Here is a 21290-nt window from a genome sequence, read left to right as displayed (position 1 = left end):
AGGCACCGCACTAGCTTAATCTGGCACTCCACCTTACATATGTTTTTTTCTTTTAAGGACACAGTGTTATTGACGAATGTGTTGATATTGTTTGTATGGAATGTGCTTTGTGCACCGCTGCCAACACAGCATCAGCATTGTACTGAAAAACGTCTGCCGCTCTTGGCTACAGAAACCTCCGTCACTCAGTTCCAAGTTGCCGCAGCTGCACGCGGTGAGCGCGTTGCTGGTGACGGCTGCCGACAACAATTGTGATGGAAATAAATTCCCCAGTAGATCGTGGCCCGAAGGAAGCTTCGGGTCACTCGTATGCAATGAAGTTTCGTTTAGGACTGTGGTTTAGATATATTAATATCCCAGTGCGTAGGCTGGGCTGGTTCTGGCATGTTCAGTATGTGCAGTGTACGCCACAATACAATTGGGATGAATACTGTGTAACTTTTAAATGCTAGCCCTTGCCACAGGAATGTGGAATTGTCAAGCTGGCTCAGAAGGAAGCACGGTTCCACCTTTGTAAAAGTATGAAGGCGTTTTACCTTTGTCGCTACAAACTACTGTAAACCTTCATAGTCTTGGTTCTTTCGGTAAAGTCACGTAGAAGGGAAACAATAAAATAATAAAAATATAAAAACAATAAAATTCTCACGACGTTTCGACTGCAAAACAAGCAATCATCATCAGGTATGAAAAACACTGCAAGAAAATTTGAAGAAGAAAAAACGCCACTTTTTTCAAAATTTATTGCTGTGTTTTTCATACCTGAGGATGATTGCTTGTGTTGCAGTCGAAACGTCGTGATAATTTTATTCTTCTATATTTTTATTTTTTTTATTGTTTCCCTTCTACGTGACTTTACCGAAAGAACCAAGAATATGAATCACTGCAGTCACGAAAGCTTTAAATAAAAATTTACTGTAAACATTGTTTTTTAACGAGAGAATACATTTCCAATTCACAATATACAACCCTTCCCGTACCTGTCTCTCTATATAACAAACATAAAAACATTTAACACATCCCATGAGCCACATGGCATTCTGGGAGTGATTTTTTCCCCAGCAGCATTGGTTCAGCACAAGCAAACGCGTTGGACCGGTTCCGACATTCAATGTCTCATCAGGGGACTCGCACTCGTTCAGACCAACAATGCTGGTGAACTGCCATTGGCAAGGACCCCCTCTCGATTAGGCATGGGTCCTCGTTTGACACGCACACACATAAAAATACAGATGGAACACATAATCAGCGTCGTCATGGAGGATATAAGTAACGTAATAATTAAGCAGATAGTCCGACTTACTTTGGTCTACTTGTGTATATTTATTACCCACATTCTTCACAAGTGTTATGTTGTAGTAATAGGTTTTTACCCTTTCAACTAGTACAAAAACTGACACCTTTATACAAGGGATCATGTTTGCAATAACCACAACACAAGCAGTCAAAATGCAAACAAAAATAAACAACTCTGATAATGATAATCATCATTATCAGGTAAAGGAGGTCTCATAGTGTAAATGCTTACCCCGAGCTCTCAATACTCTGATAGTGCGCTGTTTTTGAGTTGTACGCCTTTTGGCGTCATCTGGTCCCAACACCAATGGAGACTAGGCTATAAGAAAAGCTGTCTTGGGTGTGGACCAATCAACTTCAAGGACAGTGCATATCATTATCATCATCAAAGTTGTTTCTTTTTGTTTGCATTTTGACTGCTTGTGTTGTGGTTTTTGCAAACATGATCCCTTGTATAAAGGTGTCAGTTTTTGTACCAGTTGAAAGGGTAAAAACCTATTACTATATTTTGCCACTGGTAAAGGAGGTCTCATAGTGTAAGTGTTATGTTGTTACGTTTTTCCTTAGACCGCGGCTCGGTGCCCAGTTCATACTCTTCGAATCGCATGGCGCTTGGAAGATTGTTTTCGTTACGTGATTTCGCGCCGAACGAATGAAAATTACTCTTTCAATGCAGCGTGCACATCAGAGTTACAAACAGCGCGTCGCAGACATAGGCAGTGACAGTGTGAAACCCACCGAAAATTTCAAGTTGGACACTGGACTCTTCGATCATGTTCTGGGGCGGGAGTCCAAACACCTGACACAAAACAAGGACAAAGATCCCCCATAGAACCTTTAACAGACTGTTGGGGGACAAGTGTTGTTGGCGAGCACCTATTGAGGCCGACACAGCACAGGAGTGGGTGGGTGGTCAGCAGCACCCACGGCCGCCTTTGTCTCCCTACACATCACACCAGGTAATCGTTTGAGGCCGAGTCTACCTAGGGGACGCCCAGGACCGGTTTAAATATTTGCTGTTACCGTTTTTGGCCGTGAGCAGGAATCTAACTCGGGTCGCCGGGTTCGTAGCGCGGTGCGCTAACCGCTGCGCCACCGCTCCTCACAAACACTTGCACGCACACGTGCACATTCACATGACATTCACATGACATTCACACGGAGCTTGTGAATGAATAGAGAGGTGACGATTAATCCCCACGGCGAGTCCATAAATTAACGATGAATCGGAAGTTACTAGTTAAGAATCAATTATTTTTGGTTTCATTTTCACCATCTTGCTTGTACTGTTTCTCGGGTTATTTTTGTTGTATTACTTCCTCTCTGGTTTGTGCAGTTAGTTTGCTCCAATCGCCTACGTGTAACACGCACGTATGACATTTGCATAACACGTAAAATAATAGATTTTCGTATAAACGATTTGATGCATGCATCGCGAGAATTGGATTCCATCTACAAATCGATGCACGATTTACACGCCTGGCAAAGGACACATTTACAGGACCAGCTCAGTGCAATGCCACTGGCCTCGACGTAGGAATGTGGAATTTCCACTTCAGGGCTAGTTACATATTGGGAAATGACTCAGTCCATCGTTTCTCCACGTTCAATACTTGTAGTCCCGTTTTGTGGAAAAAAAAATAATGATTTTTCTTTCGGTAAAGGATGTGGAAATTCCACTGCTGATTCAAATGGATTTGAAGCTTTCGTGACTGAAGGAATCCATACGCTTTGGTTCTTTCGGTAAAGTCACGTAGGTGGAAAAAATAATAATAAATCACGAAGTTTCGATCGCCACGCAAGCAATCGTCTTCAGGTGGGAGAGAGAAACAGGCTGCTGAAACAAGTCCTTATATATAGAGCCGAGAGGGGGTGGGGGGTGCCGCATCGGGTAAGAGGGTGGGGGCTAGAGATTGTGCCTAAGCGAGTTGGAAATCCAAAGATGGGAACCGAGATGGGGGGGGAAGGGGGGGTTGATGCACCTCCAGGTGGCCATTGTATTGTGAGAGATGAGCATGTCAATGTGTAGTGACGGTATATCCGCCACTAGGGGGATAGAGCGCAACAGGAGACACAAACAGAGAGAGACATACACACAGAGCGAGAGACACACCTAGAGAGAGACACAGAGGGAAAGACAAAGATCCCCCATGTAGCCTTAACAGACTGTAGGGGCAAGTGCTGTTAGCGAGCACCTATGAAGGCCGTGGAACGGTACACGAGGGGGTGGGTGGCCAGCACCACGCCCGACCGCCTTTGTCTCCCAAGTGGAAATGTTTACACACCGCACCAGGTACTCATTTGAGGCTGAGTCGACCTAGGGGAGGCCCGGGACCGGTTCAGATAATCGTCACTGGTGTTGGCCGTGAGCGGGAATCGAACCCGTGTCGCTGGGTTCATAGCGCAGCGCGCTAACCACTACACCACCGCTCCCCACAGGAATCACATCTTTCACAGATGGGATCAGGTCACGGATTTTCTGTACTGTGTTGAATCGAACCTGGATCTTGTGTTTGTTCAAGATTTTGGAAATCTTTTTGGTAACCCCTGTTATGTATGCAAAGGTGATGGTTTTGATTGGGTCCTCAGATGGTTCTCTACCAAATAGCTATATAGCTCAGTGGGCATTACCTGGTAAAAAACAACTTTTTAAAGAGTTTCTAGTTTAGTCGAGTGTGAGGCCACGGCATTTGTAACGGTGACAAAAAAAATATTGATTTTGCCAAATGCCACGAGACATCTGGACAGTCGCCGCCAAAGCGGCATGTGTGCAAGTGGCGTCGTACCTCCATAATAGAATGCAGCTGGTCTTCGTTCGTGTGTCCTGGGAATAGCGTCTGGCCTGAGTGCAGCTCTGCCAGAGTGCAGCCCAGGGACCACATGTCGGCAGGGAAGCTGTAGCCCAGATCCAGTATGACTTCGGGTGCTCGGTAGTGTCGGGTCTGGATCTTAGTGAAGTCTGTATGCCATGTGGTGGCACAGGCACAAAGACAAAGGTCTCCGTTATAGTCTTCACAGACCGTTAAGGCAAGTGCAGCTGACTAGCACCTATGAAGGCTGGCATGGCACATGAGAGGGGTGGGTGGTAAGGTCCATTGAGCTGTATAGCTCTTTTTCAGAATGGACCTGGCCACAAATGATAGCTCAACAAAGTGGATTATCACGTGGAAATGTATGGTCGCCAAATTCTCTAAACGTGTGTTGATTATAAATGTGGAGGGAAAAAGAACGCAACCACAAGTAGAACATGCAAACTCCAAATATACAGCAGGCGTCAGGATCAGGATCGAACCCACGACCTCCTGCATACCAGGCAAGGGAGTTACATCTCGCCACCGCGGCGCCACAGTGGAATGGACCCAGGCATCATAGATTAACAGATTGGGGTTGACTGACAGAGAGAGTAGCTGCTAGCCATACTGTGCAATTTCTACACACGAATGCACACACACACACGCAGAGACTTATGGAGTCTCAAGACGATTTCAGGTGGGTCCTGCACTGGGATATTTTGCCAATTCCTTTTTAAGGACTAATTTGAAAATGGAGAAATGTGTTAATTACTCCGCAATACTGACTGTAAATTATTGGTAAGACGCTTGGATTGAATTGCACTAACAATCACGCCACCGCTTCCTATAACGGGCTGGTTAAAATGAATAACATGTTTATATCCGTCACTGGTGCTAAAGATCCTGGACATTGGACATATGGGCGTACGGTACTGGTCTTTTTTTTCTGTAGACCTCATCAATAAGAAGGGCAGTCGGCAGAAACGTCAACATTTTCGACATTTCTTCTGAGTGACCTCGTTATTATTTTTCATCATTGATCGCCACACGAACATTTGTACAATGGATCGCCTGGCTGGGACTTGTTGGAACTGCGCGGGCTGCCCCCGGCTGTCCCTGGGGTTCGTTGTTTCACACCTCTGATTAGCACGGTTGGCTACGTACGGTGCAAAAGACGTTCAACATACATACGTACATTGTTGTTGTTGTCATTGTTGTTGGTACTGGGCCCTGGTAAATTAATCTTCGGCTGTGTTTCCCTGCCCTGACCTATGTGGCCGGATAGAGGGGGTTAAACGGGGGTGCCACGGGCTGGAGAAGAGATGGACTGATGTGTCACAGGAGGATGTGGAGCTGAGTGGACTTGCGGATCACTGTGTCCAAATCGGCCTCTGTGGAGGGGGCTAGTGAAATGACGCTACTGGGCAGTGGGAAGCAGTCGCCCTCCTGCAACAATGGAGGACGGAGGAGCGATGCTCACAACAACCAGTGGAGCGCCGGGTAGCTAAAATACAGAAAGTTGGCACAGTGGGGAGCACAAGTGGTGCATCTGCCAGTCATCTCAGTCAGTCAACCCATGGCACCTGGGTCTGTCCCATTACCTTCTGCACTTAGCTTGGGCACATCAGTCAACCCATAGCACCTGGGTCTGTCCCGTGACCTGCCAGCAGCAGCGAGCCTTTCAAAGTGCAGCTGGCCTGGCAATATGCGAACGGTAGCTGCTGTGTTTGACCACCGCAACTCCTAGCCGAATGCACTTGAACTTTTGTGATTATTGAAAAGCAACCTTGAGATGTGACCACGTTCTTAGAAAATGAATTCGAGCTGTTGTTGGGAAAGAGCGCCGCAAACTCACGCTCTTCATGATCGAAACAGCTGCAGCCAAAGTCGAAGAGCTTCACTTCACCAGCCTCGTAACTGCAGATGCCGATGTTCCCCTGGGAGGAGGAAACGGGACACACTTTGTTACTCCGAGCTCGGTCACCATCAACATCGGTAGCCAGTCGAGTAACGAGTGTGGGAGGCAGGGAGTGTCTTGACCGCCTCCCCTGGTGGCCAAAGCTACGAGTTGGGCAGCCCCCCCCCTCTTGACAATCACCATGACAACAGCGTAAAAGAACAACAATTATTTAAAACGCGGTTTTAATGTTTTTTTTATTCAAAAGCTTTTATTTACGTTCCAAGTTGTATTTTAATTGAATTAGGGCAGCCATTTAATAATTGGAGAGAGTTCCAACGGAGCTGTCCGTGGCCGCATTTTGAGGCAGGCGGGAGCATAACGACGGCGTGAAATGTTCGAGACCGCGAGCGTCACGATGTGATTCGCGGCAACAGGAGCGGCAATATACAATGGCCTATAGGTGCGACCCTGTGAGACAAATCAAATACTGGCCCCCCCCACCCCCCGAGCTGATAGTGTCGTTAAAAGTGGAGGGGAAAACCCAGAGGACCCGGAGGCAAATCCACGTGACCACAGGGACATGCAAAGTCAAAATATACAGGCATCAGGGTCAGGGAGCGAACCCACGACCTCCTGTAACGTCACGTAGGTAAAACAAAAATAGAAGTAATAATAGAAATAAAATAATAAATCACGACGTTTCGGAGGCAACACAAGTCTCCGTCATCAGGTGGGACCGTCACAGCTAAATTTACTGCATCACACTTGATCACACTTGATGCAGTAAATTTAGCTGTGACGGTCCCACCTGATGACGGAGACTTGTGTTGCCTCCGAAACGTCGTGATTTATTATTTTATTTCTATTATTACTTCCATTATTTTTTATTAAAAAAAATTTCTACCTACGTGACTTTACCGAAAAAACCTAAGAGTATGAATCCTTGCAGTCACGAAAGCTTCAAATCTAGACCTCCTGTAAGCCAGGCGAGGTAGTTAACATCTCGCCACCGTGGCACCCCACTTGTTTTGAGTATCCCTCTCCCCGCACCGTGGGGACAAAGTCAACAAAAATAAAACAATGTCAGGCGGTCTCTCTCTCTCTCGCGGAAGAGCCAGGAATAAAAATGTATCCGGACCGGAAACAAATAATGAGGCAATCCACTTACGCACAGCGGCGCAACTATTTTCAGCCACAATTATCTGTGGCTGAGGTCTCGAATATATTCCGGGCTCAACCCGGCGCTGTCAGCTCGGTGGCGTTGGGAGGTTGGGAGGCCTCGGAATATATTCCTGTGAGATACCAACGCGTCCGCTGGGAGCTCAGCGAGCGGGTCGGTGTTTAAAACAGCTCGTCAGCGTCGTCACTCGCCGGCTTGAGGTCACCGTGGATCACGTTCGCGTCACGGAGCTGCTCCAGGCTCTTGAGCAGCGAGATGGCGAAGAGGCGCACCGTCTCCAGGTCAAAGCCCTGGCGATGGGTCAGCTTCAGCTGCGACCGCAGATTTCCGCTGTAACAGACGACGTGCGTGTGTGTGTGTGCATTGTGTGTCGCCCTCGATCAGCACGGTTGGCTACGTACGGTGCGAAAGAAGTTCAATGTACAGTCTGTTCTCCTATAACGCGGCAGTAGTTGCGTTCCTGAAGAACACCGCGTTATGAAAAAATCGTGATAATGCCGTGAGATGCGTATGCAGGCTGAACAAAGACTGAGGCGCGTGGGTAGCATCTAGAAGCATCCAGCAGCATCCCGCCTTGCGTGATGCTACGACGAGGGAGCCGCACGACCGCTGATTCTTATTCGCGCGACGTAGTTCCATTCACTCGATCGCGTTTTATCAAATTCGCACCCACGTTATAAAAAAAATTTGTTCCCTAATAAAATTCATCATCGCGTTGTATCCAATTCGCGTTATGAAAACACGCATTGTAGGAGAACAAACACGTATCGTCCATGATTACCAAAGTGAGTGAGTCTCGTCGGGATGGATGGGTGCGTTTCACTGTAAGATGTAGGTTGTACTGATGAATGCCTGGCAATTCTTAGTATTTGTTTTTGCAGCCTATATCATAACCATGTAGTATTGTGTTAATATTACGTGTGAAAACTGCAGAATAATCGGCAAGAGTGGTGGTGCAGAGTTTCGTGCATTGGACTCTGAACCCGAAGGGCTGAGTTTGACTCCCGGCCGCGTCTAACACCAGCAGCGCCACTTGACACCTGAATCGGTCCTCTGGTGGTGAAGTATGGTCAAACATTTCGATTTAAAGCTATAGTGACTGCAGGGATTCATCTTCTTGGTTCTTTCGGTAAAGTCACGTAGAAGGGAAGTAATAAAATAATAAAAATAAAACATAATAAAATAATTCTCACCAGGTCTGTCGAGGCGACAGCGTCTATGGTCAAACAACCCCCCATGACCGCCCCAGTGTGGGGGTGAATCTCGTCCAGCAGTGTCAGTAAATGATCATCTTCGCTCAAAGGGATGAGGGCTGGAGGTGGAAACTGGTGGCAGCGGAGTGACGCCTAAAGGAGGAAAGGCACCAAGAGGATGACCACGATGGAAACGGGGCGACGAGGTGGCGAGATGTTAACTACCTCGCCTGGTAAACAGAATGTCATGGGTTCGATCCCAACCCTGATGCCTGCTGTATATTTGGAGTTTGCATGTCCTTTCGCCCCATGGTCGCGTGGAGTTTTCTTCGAGTCCTCCGGTTTACACATTTAGAAGCAATACATTTCCACGTGATAAGCCACTTGGTTGAACTATCATTTGTTGCCAGGTCGCCTCTGAAAAAGAGCTATATAGCTCAGTGGGCCTTACCTGGTAAAATAAAAGTATAGTTTATAGTGTTTTTTATCATGTGCATGGGTGAGACAGGTAATATCAGCGTGAGAGCATGACGGATGGCAACAACTTTGGCTCAGGTGGCTTCCTAATATCGGAAGGAAGAGCATTCCAGACGGCCACAGACGCGCATCTGAAAGCGCGCGATGCGGTGACCGTCTTTGTTAAATGGTGAGCCAAAAGCCGCTGCTGCTGCAAGGATGACCAGAGTTCGTGTGATGTTGGCTTATGCTCCTTGACCAGATCAGCGAGGTATCTTTGTGTCTAACGAGTGTGAGCTCATAACATATTCGTTCGGCAATCGGAAGCGTCACAATGCACGTTTTACTGGTAGGAACCTTCTGGTTACACCAGCTCACAGGGGATTATTGTGTCCGTCCGTCGTGCAGGGAGGGACTGGGTGGGGAGGGAGGGGCTGGGTGGGGAGGGGAGGGTGGGGAGGGGCTGGCTGGGGAGGGTGGGGCTGGATGGGGCTGGGTGGGGAGGGGCTGGTCACCCCGTGGTGCCCTTATAAAACTCAACGTTTAACCTACTCACACCGGCTTGTGCCCGCCCTCACAGTCGGGCATATTTGCGGAAGACACCACGCCGCCGTTGACCCTGGCCATTGACCGAGCAACCCAACCAGCTCCCTCCGCAGGAATGTGTTCCATTTAGATTTAAAAGTGTTCCCCCTGTGCGACTCGTGTGTGCTTACTTCAACAGCTCGAAGACCACGCACTCGCGGCCGCGAAAAGAGAAGTGCTCCATCATGCGGATGATTTTGCTGCTCTCTCTCGCCGTCTGCAGCCTCTTGAGAATCTCAATCTCCCGCTGATGAACGCTCTCGTTGAACCTGTTGATGAGGCCGCATGGCCGCGTGGACACTGTGACCCAGGCGTCAGTTGCTGATGTAATTGCTTTGGGCAGCTTGCTTCATTGCAGTGGCGTAGCGAGCGTGGGGCAGGCAGGGGGTGCCTTGCCCCCCCCCCCCGCCGCCGCTGCCCCCCCTTAAGTGGCCAAAGCTACGAGTTGGGGCCCCCTCTTGACAACCATCAGGAGATGTGTTTTCAACAGCAGTGTCAGCGACTAAAAACGTATTTTAAACGCGGCTTAAATTCGTTTACGTTTTATTTTCATTTAATGAGAGCAGCAAACGTTTGGCTTCCGCAAAAATTCGCCAAGCTAATATTCGGGGCCCCACCTGACCGATAATGTAGTTACTACGCCCACTGATAATGTAGTTTACGACGCCCACTGATAGTGTAGTTACTGCTTCATTGACCTTGCCAACTGCATTAATGTCTGGCTGTGCCCAGCAAGCTGGCTATGTGCTCGGTACTCCTACAGTGCCCAACAACTGGATTGTGTCATTCTAGATTTGAAGTGTTCGTGACTGCAAGGATCCCTACTCTTTGGTCCTTTCGGTAAAGTCACATAGGTAAAAAATAATGAATAAATCATGCTTTTTTTCACCTACGTGACTTTACCGAAAGAATAAAAAGAACTGGATTGTGCTGCAGTGAAGATTGATTTAACTCGCAATCACAGGACTGTGGTGAGTTTCATTCCAAGTTGTGAATCAATACAGCCTATTCAATTCTCCAGGGGTCGATTCAATTGGTCTAGCACTTCGTGTGAAGCCAAAACACCGTAGCGGTAATTTGATCAACTGGCCCTTGCCATAGCAATGTGGAATTTCCATCACCGGTTCAGAGCCTCCAACGAAGATAAGCGCCAGAACAAAACAACGATCTTAACTTAAACATAATGTATTCATATATTAGTGCTTTATGGCATAGAGATATGCGGAAAATTGTTATATTTTAAGGATTATCCGCGATTTTGAATCATCAGCGACCGTCATCCCGGTCATTAGCGCGGATAATCGAAAGTCAACGGTGTACATTTTACGTGGAGATCGAGATGTGAAGGAGACACATTGTCTGCTTATTTATTTCGTTATTTGTATTTGTAGTGGGTTCACAAGCGACAGAGATGGTGTAGTCGAGGCACACTATTTATTATAACTTTACAGGGTAACAATGGAAGGGGTAACGGCCCCTTCACCCGTACTGGACTGGGATACACCCATAGGCTATCTGCCTAACTGTTCTGCTCCCAGGTCCTCCGCTAAGGGTGCTGGGGGAGGCTATCTGACCTGGCCCTGGTCAAGGCACAGGTCACGACACCCAGCCAGACAGACCCGGCTCTTAGAAGAACATCGGCTCTGAGGCTCTGGGGCCACGCCACTGGCTTGCTCTGCCCGGTCCTGAGAAGGACGGCGAGTCAGAGGAGTTCCAAAGCCTATCTGCCCGGTATTCGGTCTTCACTGGCTCTTCGCTCCTTAGCTCCCCAACACTTCTCGAGCTCTCTCGCTCCCCGCCTTTAATACCAACTTGACACCGAGGGGTGGGGCTGTGTGGGATCACAGCATCCCCCCACAGCCCCCCAGGGTGGTAACCGTTTGCGGACGTGGATGTGGACACCCCTGTGTACCCGTCCGTTTTCCTCCCGTAACACCCCTACATATTCACGACAACGCTCTCTGCGGGGAACCCATTTGCGCTCATGTCTCGGCAGAGACGGAGAGGCGGATTTGAGAATTTGAGAAACTTGCGCCGTCGCTTCAACTGCCGCGCTGGGAGATATACAATTAATTGCTTCGTGCGGTGGCAGTGCCGCGTGTTTGAAACACGTCACGATGCGCGCGACACCGCGTCGGCAAACACCGCCGAGCCGAGCGACGTGAACCCGCCCGCGAGCTCACCTGGCTCGATTGAGCACCTTGACGGCGACGAACTCCTTGCTCTTGTGGTCCAGGCACTTGAGCACCTTCCCGAAGCTGCCCTGGCCCAGCACCTCCAGCACCTCGTAGCGGTAGAGGAGGTGTTCGTGCCAAACCTTTGCGCGCAGGTGCCACGGGGGGTGGTAGGGGGGGGTGGCAGTGAGAGTGAAAATCGGCTGGCTCGCCAGAGCTTCAGCTTCCACGTTCGATTCACAATTTGCAGTCGATCGTTGATGGTTATTCAGCGGCTTTGGTTGGCGTGTGCTGGGGAAGGGGGCGCGGGATTTTCAAAAAACGCCGGATTATCGCATCATGATTTAAAATATATATTTTTTGCACATTCTTGAATCACGTGCTTTTGTTTTGCTAGTCTTTGACATTTGTTTACTATCCATAATGTGGATTTTTTTTGGGTTAGATCGTGTAAATATAAATGTGTCGTTAAACCCGCCACCACCCGACACAGTCAATTAGTAAGGTTTGTCACGTAAATAGAACATGCCAATCTGTTACTAGTAGAACACACCAGTGTGTTGGAGAGCAAATCCACAACATTTACAATGTGAGTACGACGTTTACTATATCGATTTGGCATAAATAAACATAAAAACAGACAAATATCCTACTGTATAAGTTACTATAATCACTGTACCGTATGTACCACTCCGATCTCGAAGACTCTGCATGGGGTGATTATATGAGGGTGTAGAATTGGAGGTGGCTATTCAGAGTCTGAATCCAACTCCCATCAGCTGTGATGGAGGTTCACCGGATCGGCCGGATTATCGCGCGCCAGATAATTGATGATCTACCGTAGTTTATTTCGGGTTAGATCACTATGTAGGTATAATGCCAACATTGAACCATCTTAGCTTATGTTATATCTATAGAGCGCCTTTATTCAAGGCGCTTAACATAGTAAAAAAATAAACGGTATAACACAAGAATGATTTAGATGACAGGGGCCTGCAAGGGATGAGGAGTGGGTGACCACGATCGAGGTTAAGTAGGGATCACGAAAGGGGTTGGGAGGGACGGTGAGGAGTGGAGGGGCGGGGGGAGGGAAGAGGAAGAGAATGGTCAATGGAGAAGAGGCGAGGCTTCAAGAGAGACATGGAAGGAGATCAAGTAGAGGGGGGGCTGCTTAGCAGTCTGTTCCACCACCTGACAGAGCAAATCAGAATTTTTAAAATATATATTGGAGAAATCCGATGAGCTATAAAGCTCTTGTTCACAGGTGTCCAGTTGGGGCACGGGGTCAGAACGTTACATCAACAAAAACATATAAAAACACGATAGAATCACAAAGTGTAGGAAAGGTAAGCAGATCACAAAAAAACTAAACACATTTTTTTTTATTTTACTGCTAAAGCCTACTAAGCTATGAGCTTAACGAAGTGGGTTATATTTCTGATTTAAAGCTTTCGTAACTGCAGGGATTCATATTCTTGGTTCTTTCGGTAAAATCACGTAGAAGGGAAATAATAAAATAATATAAATATAAACCATAAAAAGATATACAATAAAAAAAGATACAAAAAAAAGATTTTATATTTATATTATTTTATTATTTCCCTTCTACATGACTTTACCGAAAGAACCAAGAATATGAAGTGGGTTATCGTGTGAAAATGTATAGCAGCCCAATAATCTAAGTAATCAAATCGAGTTTGTCGCATGGGCAAATTTGCCAATTGATTTGGAAATCTACCTGCTTTTGTTCTATGCAACCCCTGTAGACACTCCCTTCACATGCAACGTGCTGGCTACCGTCGTATCAGCTGTGCTGGCCGGGTCACCCACGGACTGACTGATACAGCTGTAGCATCGTGCGTTGATTACAATAAACTATTACAAAAACATTTAGTTTACCAGGTAATGCCCACTGAGATATATAACTCTTTTTGCAGAAGCCACCTGGCTACAAATGAAAGCTCAACGAAGTGGCTTATCATGTGGACATTTGTAGCAGACAAATACTCAAAATGTATGATGTTTCTAAATATGGAGGGGGAAAACCGGAAAACCCGGAGAAAAATCCACGCGAACACAGTGAGAGGGAACGCGCAAACTCCAAATATACGGGCTTCAGGGTCGAGATGAAACCCACGACCTCCTGTAAACCAGGCGAGGTAGTTAACACCTCACCGCAGGGGCACCCTACATGCACATGCGTGGCAGGGACGTGCAGTCAGGGGAGGCAGGGGAGGCAGAGCCTCATCTGTCATACTCCAATGAAAATAGCTGTTACGAAAATAAAAATAAAAGAATTAGCAAATAAAATAAATATTAAGATGTTTCCACTGATCTGTCATTTCTGTACGATTCCAATAATTTTTATAGTCAAAATCGCCAAATTTGCGGAGCTCCGCTGCAAATACAGGAAGAGACGAGAGGTGAGGCAGCGACGAGCTCAGCCTCCCCTCTGATTGCGCAACCCCTCAGTAACTGGATGGAGCACGGGCAATAAGCGCGTGCCTGTTACTATCTCAATATGTCACCAATGTAATGTTTGTAGACCCCTTCATTTCATCTCCTCGCCTTCCATACTCCAGGTAACTTATTTCACGTATGTGTATAAAGATATTTAGGCTCGCTGGCCTCGTCATGAAACTGCAATGAAAAAGCACCAGGGGAGGCAGCTATCACATCTGCCTCCCTGAGGGGGACGTGTCTAACACGCCCCCTCCGTGAGGCCACTCCCCCCTCTCAGTGAGGCCACGCCCCCCGCAGCGAGGCCACGCCCTCCTCAGTGTGTAAATCTGGCTCTGACACTCGCCAATGGCCTCCCAAGCCATTGACCTCACCGCATGTCACTGATGCGTGGAGGGTTTGTGGGTGGCCAGGGAGTCTAACCGGAATGTAGTGGCCGTCGGCTCCATAACAGTTGACTTTGCCACGTCCCATCCTCCGTTTCGTCGCGCTGTAATACCAGATCTCCTTGCAAGCGCTCAGCTCCTTGCGCTCGCGTTTGTTAATGCGGCGTCCGTACATCTTCATAATGTCTGCGAACAAGTGTGCAGGACAAAAACAAAGATCCCCCGTGTCTTTCTAGATTTGAAGCTTTCGTGACTGCAAGGAATCATCTTCTTAGGTTTTTTCGGTAAAGTCACGTAGAAAGTAAAATAAAATAAAAACAAAAATCACGACGTTTCGGAGGCAACACAAGTCTCCGTCATCAGGTGGGACCGTCACAGCCTTGATACAGCTAATCTGGCTGTGACGGTCCCACCTGATGACGGAGACTTGTGTTGCCTCCGAAACGTCGTGATTTTGTTTTTATTTTATTTTACTTTCTACGTGACTTTACCGAAAAAACCTAAGAAGATGATCCCCCGTGTCGCCTTAACAGACCGCTGAGGCAAGCGCTGTTTAGCGAGCAGCACCTTTGAAGGCCGGAACGGTACACGACAAGGTGGTGGGTGTCCAGCACCACGCCCGGCCGCCTTTGTCTCCCCGGTGGCGATGTTTTACACACCGCACGACGAGGTACTCATTTGAGGCTGAGTCGACCTAAGGGAGGCCCAAGACCGCTTAAAATAATCGTCACTGGTGCTGTACACACACACACACATCTACTACATCAATTAGAGTTACATTTCCGTTAAATTGACCTATGATCAAACCATCCCGAATTGTGCCTGATCTTGTCAGATCTGAGAAGCTGAGCAGGTTTGAGCCTACACACCAGGCGTCAGTAGGCTGCAGGGACATGTGGTGTGCAGCTGAGGGCAGTGACGAAACATGATTTATTGTACTCTACTTCTATGCTCCCACGTCTGAGCTCCCCTCCTTCACCAACCCGCCCGGACGAGTGCAGTGAAGTGTGGTCAAATGACTCCCACGACCCGTACGGCATGAGGTGACCCTCATCCAGCAGTGGATTGACACATGGCGTTACAGGATCCATCCGTACGCACGGTTTTTCTTTCTTATTTTGATCCTGGAAGGATATTGGGCAGAGTTGACCGCCCCCTGACGAGGACGTGAACTCGTGGCCTTCCGGTTGTGAGCCGGACGACAGCCGGTGCGACACAGCGCCGCCTGAACCTGCGAAGTCGATCGTTCCAGTAAACGTGGAACGTTGGGTCAACATTTGTGGCAACGGTCCCAACCCCGTGCCAACATTGGCCCGTCGTCGGTGTGTTTAGTTTGGGTGGTGAATTTTGGATCCAGACCTTTTGAAGAGAAGCGGGTGTCACGTTCATTCTTCACCCTGTCCGAGTGAGGCAGGGCTGGACTTCCCCTCTGACCGTTCGAGGGCACGCGCTCAAATCGGGCACGGACGTCACAGGTGAACCGAACGGCCTGGCGACACGAGGCGAGGTCAAGAGGTCAGTGGCTTCAAGTAATCATAAATAATACTTTCATTTTTATATAGCGTCATTCATGCCAACAGCATCCCACAACGCTGTGGAATGAGTGCTGCTTACAGTGTGGGACATACAGGCAGAGCCTCGCTCAAGCGCTCAAGATGCGCTCCTGGAGAAGTGAGCGCTAAGAGGAGTTATCAAGGCCGTAATTATAATATATATTGGGGGGAAACGTCGTGATATGCTCAAATGTCCCCCCCCCCCCCCCAATATATTGCTATAAAATAGATTTATGTTTATATGATTGTGGTTATGGTTTACTTTATTAATCCCTAATCTCTGCCATTACAAACAATGAAACAAGAAAGGTAAAAAAACAGAGCAATGTAATACAATACACTAGTAGACATTATTGTAAAAACATAAATCAATAATCCATCCTATGTGTTAGTATTTTTTTTTATATTTTAGGCAGGAAAAGGCAGGAAATTAGTTTTCAAACTTAGATTTTTTTTTCTGGGGGGGGGGGGCCCAGACCCCCTAGAAGATTTGGTCCCCCCCAATGTTGACTCCATGGCTACGGCCTTGCATTGTATAAATGGGCATGCGTTCCCGACAGCGCTATTTTTCGTATGAGCAATGTACGAGTGCTTCATTGGGGTATTGGTCATAGTGCTAATAATAATACAAAGAGTAAACGTTAATTTATAAATAAATAAAACAATTTATCATACTGTCAGTATTATGCACTGAACTCACGAGGGCATTTTATTGTAGTACTGCATGGCAGCAGTGGGAGATGGGGTTGGAGGAGCTGCACTCCAAATCTGGGTCTTAGTGATGTCCTCAGTCAACGTTTATGTGGTGAGGTTTTTTTTTTAATTGGAGCCTGAGACGATTGCTTGTGTTGCGATCGAAACGTCGTGATATTGTTATTATTTTATTATTTGTTCTATCTACGTGGCTTTACCGAAAGACCCAAAAAATATTTTCTTAATTGTTTTCGGAATTTTTTTACTCTGGGGTAGCACGTGCTCCACCAGTGAGCCGATTGAAATCCCTAATTTCGATCGGATCATTGGGGTGACCCCCACTGCCACTGTGTAGCATATTATTACGTGCCAGGGACTCTATGAGATGATTGGACAATAGTCTGAGTCCATAATTGGCAATAAGTAACGGAAAAGCAGTTATAAGTGACTCACAGAATTGTGCGCAGTTGCGTATACAGTACACGACTTCCCTGAAGGCAAACACCTTAAGCGAGCGCCATCGCCGCACACGCGTTCGAATAAAAAGCAAGTCCTTACTTACTAACAACTCCTATCATTTTTAATTGCTGGAGGGGTTGCCCCCTCTACCTGAAAATCCTGGCTTCGCCATTGTCTGCCTGTATGTCAATTGCGAAAACATTCCTGAGAGAATGATGCCAATTGTGAGTACATTTCTGAGAGATTAATGCCAATTGTGAGTACATTGAAGATCTGACAAAAGTCAAGGAAAATCTGGAGAAGACCAATACGAGACTTGGCTCCCAGTGCCTTCCACGTTGTTTCAACAGTTATTAAAGAAGAACCCAGCAAACATGCTGATACCCAGTAAACATGCCAATGTCGGGCCAATATTGGCACGTGGTTGGAACCGTTGGACAAACGTTGGCCCAACGATGGCCCAACGTTCCTTGTTTACTGGGCACTTGGAGGGAGAGCGATGTTTTTGCCGGTGACCACGAAGCTACGGACTGGCTTGAGGGGCGAGACCAGGAGTCCTTCCGGGCGGAGATTCAAACATGAGGACATCTCTTGCAACGATGCATTTGGGGTTCGAGACTCAAGAGCTTTTGTAGTCGTACCTTGATTAAAACAAAATGTAAACGCCTGCGTAAGCAAAATACGTTTTTTCTTTATTTGGTGCAATTGTGAACAACAGCCATATCAGACATGAGTTCATCTAATCGGCATAATCATTGGGTTCACTGCTGCTCAAAGACCCACTCCTACAAGGCGTGTGGCGAAGTTAGGAGATGTCCATGTACTCGTCATTTGAAGGCCTGAAGACCAGAATCGATGATCTCGAAGACAATGTGTTCAGGGAGGCAGTTCCATATCCGGACAGCAGAGTGAAGAGAGCTTCTGATCAGGGAGGAATGTTCTGGAAACTGTTCATCTCCTTTGGCATGCTCTAAGCCAGTGATAGAAATTCCACATTACTGTGGCAAGGGACGAGTCTATTCCGGGTGGACATCTTTCCCCACAAAATTGTGATCACGTGATTGTAAGTAGAGTGCTCTTTGGCAAACAACCAGCCAGATGGCACAGAAAACCAACAGATGTGCACCGAGTTTGCGGACCGAGTATTTATCTAAGATTGCCGGTCTATGTACTCGGTAGACATCTGTTGCACGCCACGGAACAGACACTCGCAAGACTGCACCGTACATTGCGTAGTCTCAGGTCATTTGCTTAGGCGCCCTTTGCCGGTTTTAGTGAAAGTGTTCCTCGCTGAGAGATTGAGATTCGGATCGAGAGAAGAACGACGACTTCGTTCGCCTGTTGCACAACTCTGATGGACAACTCTGATGGACAACTCTGTTGGGCAACTCTGATGGACAACTCTCATGGGCAACTCTGATGGGCAACTCTGATGGACAATTCTGTTGGGCAACTCTGATGGGCAACTCTGATGGACAACTCTGATGGACAAATGGCGCTCCCAGACACGCGTAAGATTTTAGCAGATTCCAACGATGCATGCATTCTCCCAGCAACTTTCAACGCTCTGATATGGCCACAGCTGCCCCATACGCCTTCATGGGTACGTCCTACCTCCCCTTACCTGTTGCTCGGCAATTTCTTCCCGACGGCTCCCAATGGCAGGGGAAGGTGGCCTCTTGAACACGCTCTGTTTCAATATCCCGAGGAGCCTGCAGACAACAACGCGCATTTCTCATATGACAGTTCATCACTAGCTGTGGGTGGGGGTGTACGTGTGTGATCCAGCACTTTGGAGGTGAGTGGTTGGTGGATTTGCAGACGTATGAGGCTCACAAACCCACTGGGCCGCGAGGTGACCAGGGCGTGGCAGTACAGCAAATTGATGATTGAATCCAACTTTGCAGAGTTTTTAGTGTCTTCTACCCGAATGTGCTGGCTTTCTCCGGGTACTCAGTTTATTCCCACTCGCCAAAAATGCATGTTGAACTTCTTTCGCCCCGTACGTAGCCAATCGTGCTAATTGGAAGTGCCGGGGATAGACAACAAACTGAACACAAAAAGTAGTTCTAAAGAAACTGGTTTTCAATCTAGATTATCTAAAAGTGCATAGCTAAAGTGACTTCCGAATATCGGAGAGAAGAGCGTTCCAGAAGGCCATGGAAGCTCATCTTGAAAGCGCGCGACGCGGTAGCCATCTTTGTTCGTGATGATGATGACGATGATGCGGTTAATCAACCCCCAACCAGGACTCAAACTCATTGCCACTTTTTTGCAAAATTGACTTGGGTGCTTTGACCACTCCACTGCATGCACCACGTGGCTGGATCAGTGGAATTTACACGCACGCTCGTGCAACAGCCAAAGCCTCAACGAGGGGTCTATTCAAGATACGACTCTGGGACCCCCTTCCTTTCTGCCGACCCACTTTTACTGAAGTAGCTACGGATGTTTGTTTTTGCTTTTAAGCACGTATATAAATATGATGTCGGCTATAATTATATACATTGTTTCAGTTGCACCGTATATTGGGTTTAGAGGAAGACAGCCTCACAGTTACGGTATTAATAAAAATATATATTGAAAGGTACAATACTCAAAATGAATTCATAATCAACGTTTTTGGGTTTAGATCGCGTTATTTATAATGTGTCGTAACCCTCCACCACCCGACCAATCAGTAAAAAAGTGTCACGTTGACAAAAGACAAAATAGTTCACTACTTTAGCCCACTGGTGTGTTTAAGCGTGAAACCACAACATTTACAATTTTTGAGTACGACGTTTCGCTGGTAATTACATCCAGCATCATCGGGCAATTCGCCAGAATGGTGAGGCTCTGCTCTTGCTCCCGTTCTTATATAGAGCAGCAGCAGGGTGACGTCATCATTTAACTCATCAGGAGCAACGATTTGAGGGGGGGGGGGGTTATTGTAATGATATACTAGATTAGCAAAACGTCGTACTCAAAAATTGTAAATGTTGTGGTTTCACGCTTCAACACACCGGTGGGCTAAAGCAGTGAACTATTTGTCTTTTGTCAACGTGACACTTTTTTACTGATTGGCCGTGTCGGGTGGTGGAGGGTTACGACACATTTATAAATAACGCGATCTAAACCCAAAAACGTTGATTATGAATAATATTGGTCGCGAAAGCCTACGTGTTAAACTCAAAATTAAGTTACCATGCGTTTTGCTTTCATGCGCATGTCAGTTACCAAACAAGTCTGGTGATGTTCAGAAACAAACACCAGCAGTAGCGTTACTAGATTTTTCACGCTGTGTATTTATTAGAAATTTTATGTTTTTCATTTGTAACAATGTTTTCGTTTGCATTCATGATTCATTGTTGGAATAGTTTTTTTTGGAAATAATTGTTCTTAACATTTTTTTTTAACTGGGCCCCCTATGAGTCGCATAACGCTGCCACTTACACACTCCTCCCCATAGTTGCGCCCCTGGCTGCGAGGATGACGACACTGGCTGACACTTGTCCCACACATGGACCCGTATCTTTTTTCACAACCTCTTGTGGAGTTATTGAAGATGGGCACTAGGTGGAGGCAACGCGCCGAGTAATTCCTGGTGAGAAGCGCGTGTCAGTAATAATACTCGGTGCTGCTCCCAGGGCTCGCATGAGTCTGGGACGGTGCACATCTTCAACTGGTTACACCGGGCCGTCGAATGATGGAAATTACACGTTCCTGTGCCAGGAAGGCAGGCTACCGATTCCGACTTGCTTTCCCATAAAAAACAATATTTCTCTATACTCTTTGGTTTTTTCGGTAAAGTCACGTAGGTTAAAAAAGAAAACAAATACATATTTCTCTACTTATTATTTTTATTATTTACCATGTATGTTTGTTATAGACGTGGCTATCTGCCCATGATGATGATGATGATATTTCTTACGCGATATATTTTTTGCATTCGGTTGCACTTTATTTTGCTCAGTCGGTGTTAGCCGCTGAGATCGTGGTGGGGTTTCTTTTCATTCCTGTTCATCCATGCTCCTGTACTGATGCCTACTTTATTGGGGGGGTGGGAGGGGTGATATTGGAATGTAAAATAAAGATGTATTGATTCTATCGTTGCGTGTGACAATATGGTTCAGGACCTATATGCCAACGCGGATGTCTGCTATCTACGACGAGAGGGCTTCAGG

General features: G+C 47.0%; 1 protein-coding gene across 1 annotated transcript; it reads right to left on the bottom strand.

Moving 5' to 3' along the window:
* Positions 1-1960: 1960 nt before the first annotated feature.
* Positions 1961-14753, bottom strand: LOC144719664 (dual specificity tyrosine-phosphorylation-regulated kinase 4-like). The gene is made up of 7 exons (XM_078595802.1): positions 14457-14753; positions 11583-11716; positions 9531-9668; positions 7357-7495; positions 5941-6022; positions 4080-4252; positions 1961-2092 (listed from the first exon to the last, which is right to left on the bottom strand). Exons 1-7 carry the CDS (start codon positions 14598-14600, stop codon positions 1961-1963), a joined length of 942 nt encoding a protein of 313 aa, XP_078451928.1. The 5' UTR covers positions 14601-14753.
* Positions 14754-21290: the final 6537 nt, after the last annotated feature.

This window comes from Lampetra planeri, chromosome 6 (assembly GCF_965212315.1).
Source record: "Lampetra planeri chromosome 6, kcLamPlan1.2.h2, whole genome shotgun sequence".
NCBI lineage: Eukaryota > Metazoa > Chordata > Hyperoartia > Petromyzontiformes > Petromyzontidae > Lampetra > Lampetra planeri.
Note: the sequence above shows the minus strand (reverse complement) of the source record. Positions and strands in the feature narration are given on the sequence as shown.

Excerpts from the sequence above, each read along its gene's own strand:
- LOC144719664 (XM_078595802.1), bottom strand. The coding sequence starts at position 14,600 with ATGAAGATGTACGGACGCCGCATTAACAAACGCGAGCGCAAGGAGCTG. Across the intron at positions 9,669-11,582 it reads AAGGTGCTCAATCGAGCCAG|GTTCAACGAGAGCGTTCATC; the intron begins GTGAGCTCGCGG and ends CCTCATCAACAG. Across the intron at positions 7,496-9,530 it reads GTGGTCTTCGAGCTGTTGAA|CGGAAATCTGCGGTCGCAGC; the intron begins GTAAGCACACAC and ends CGTCTGTTACAG.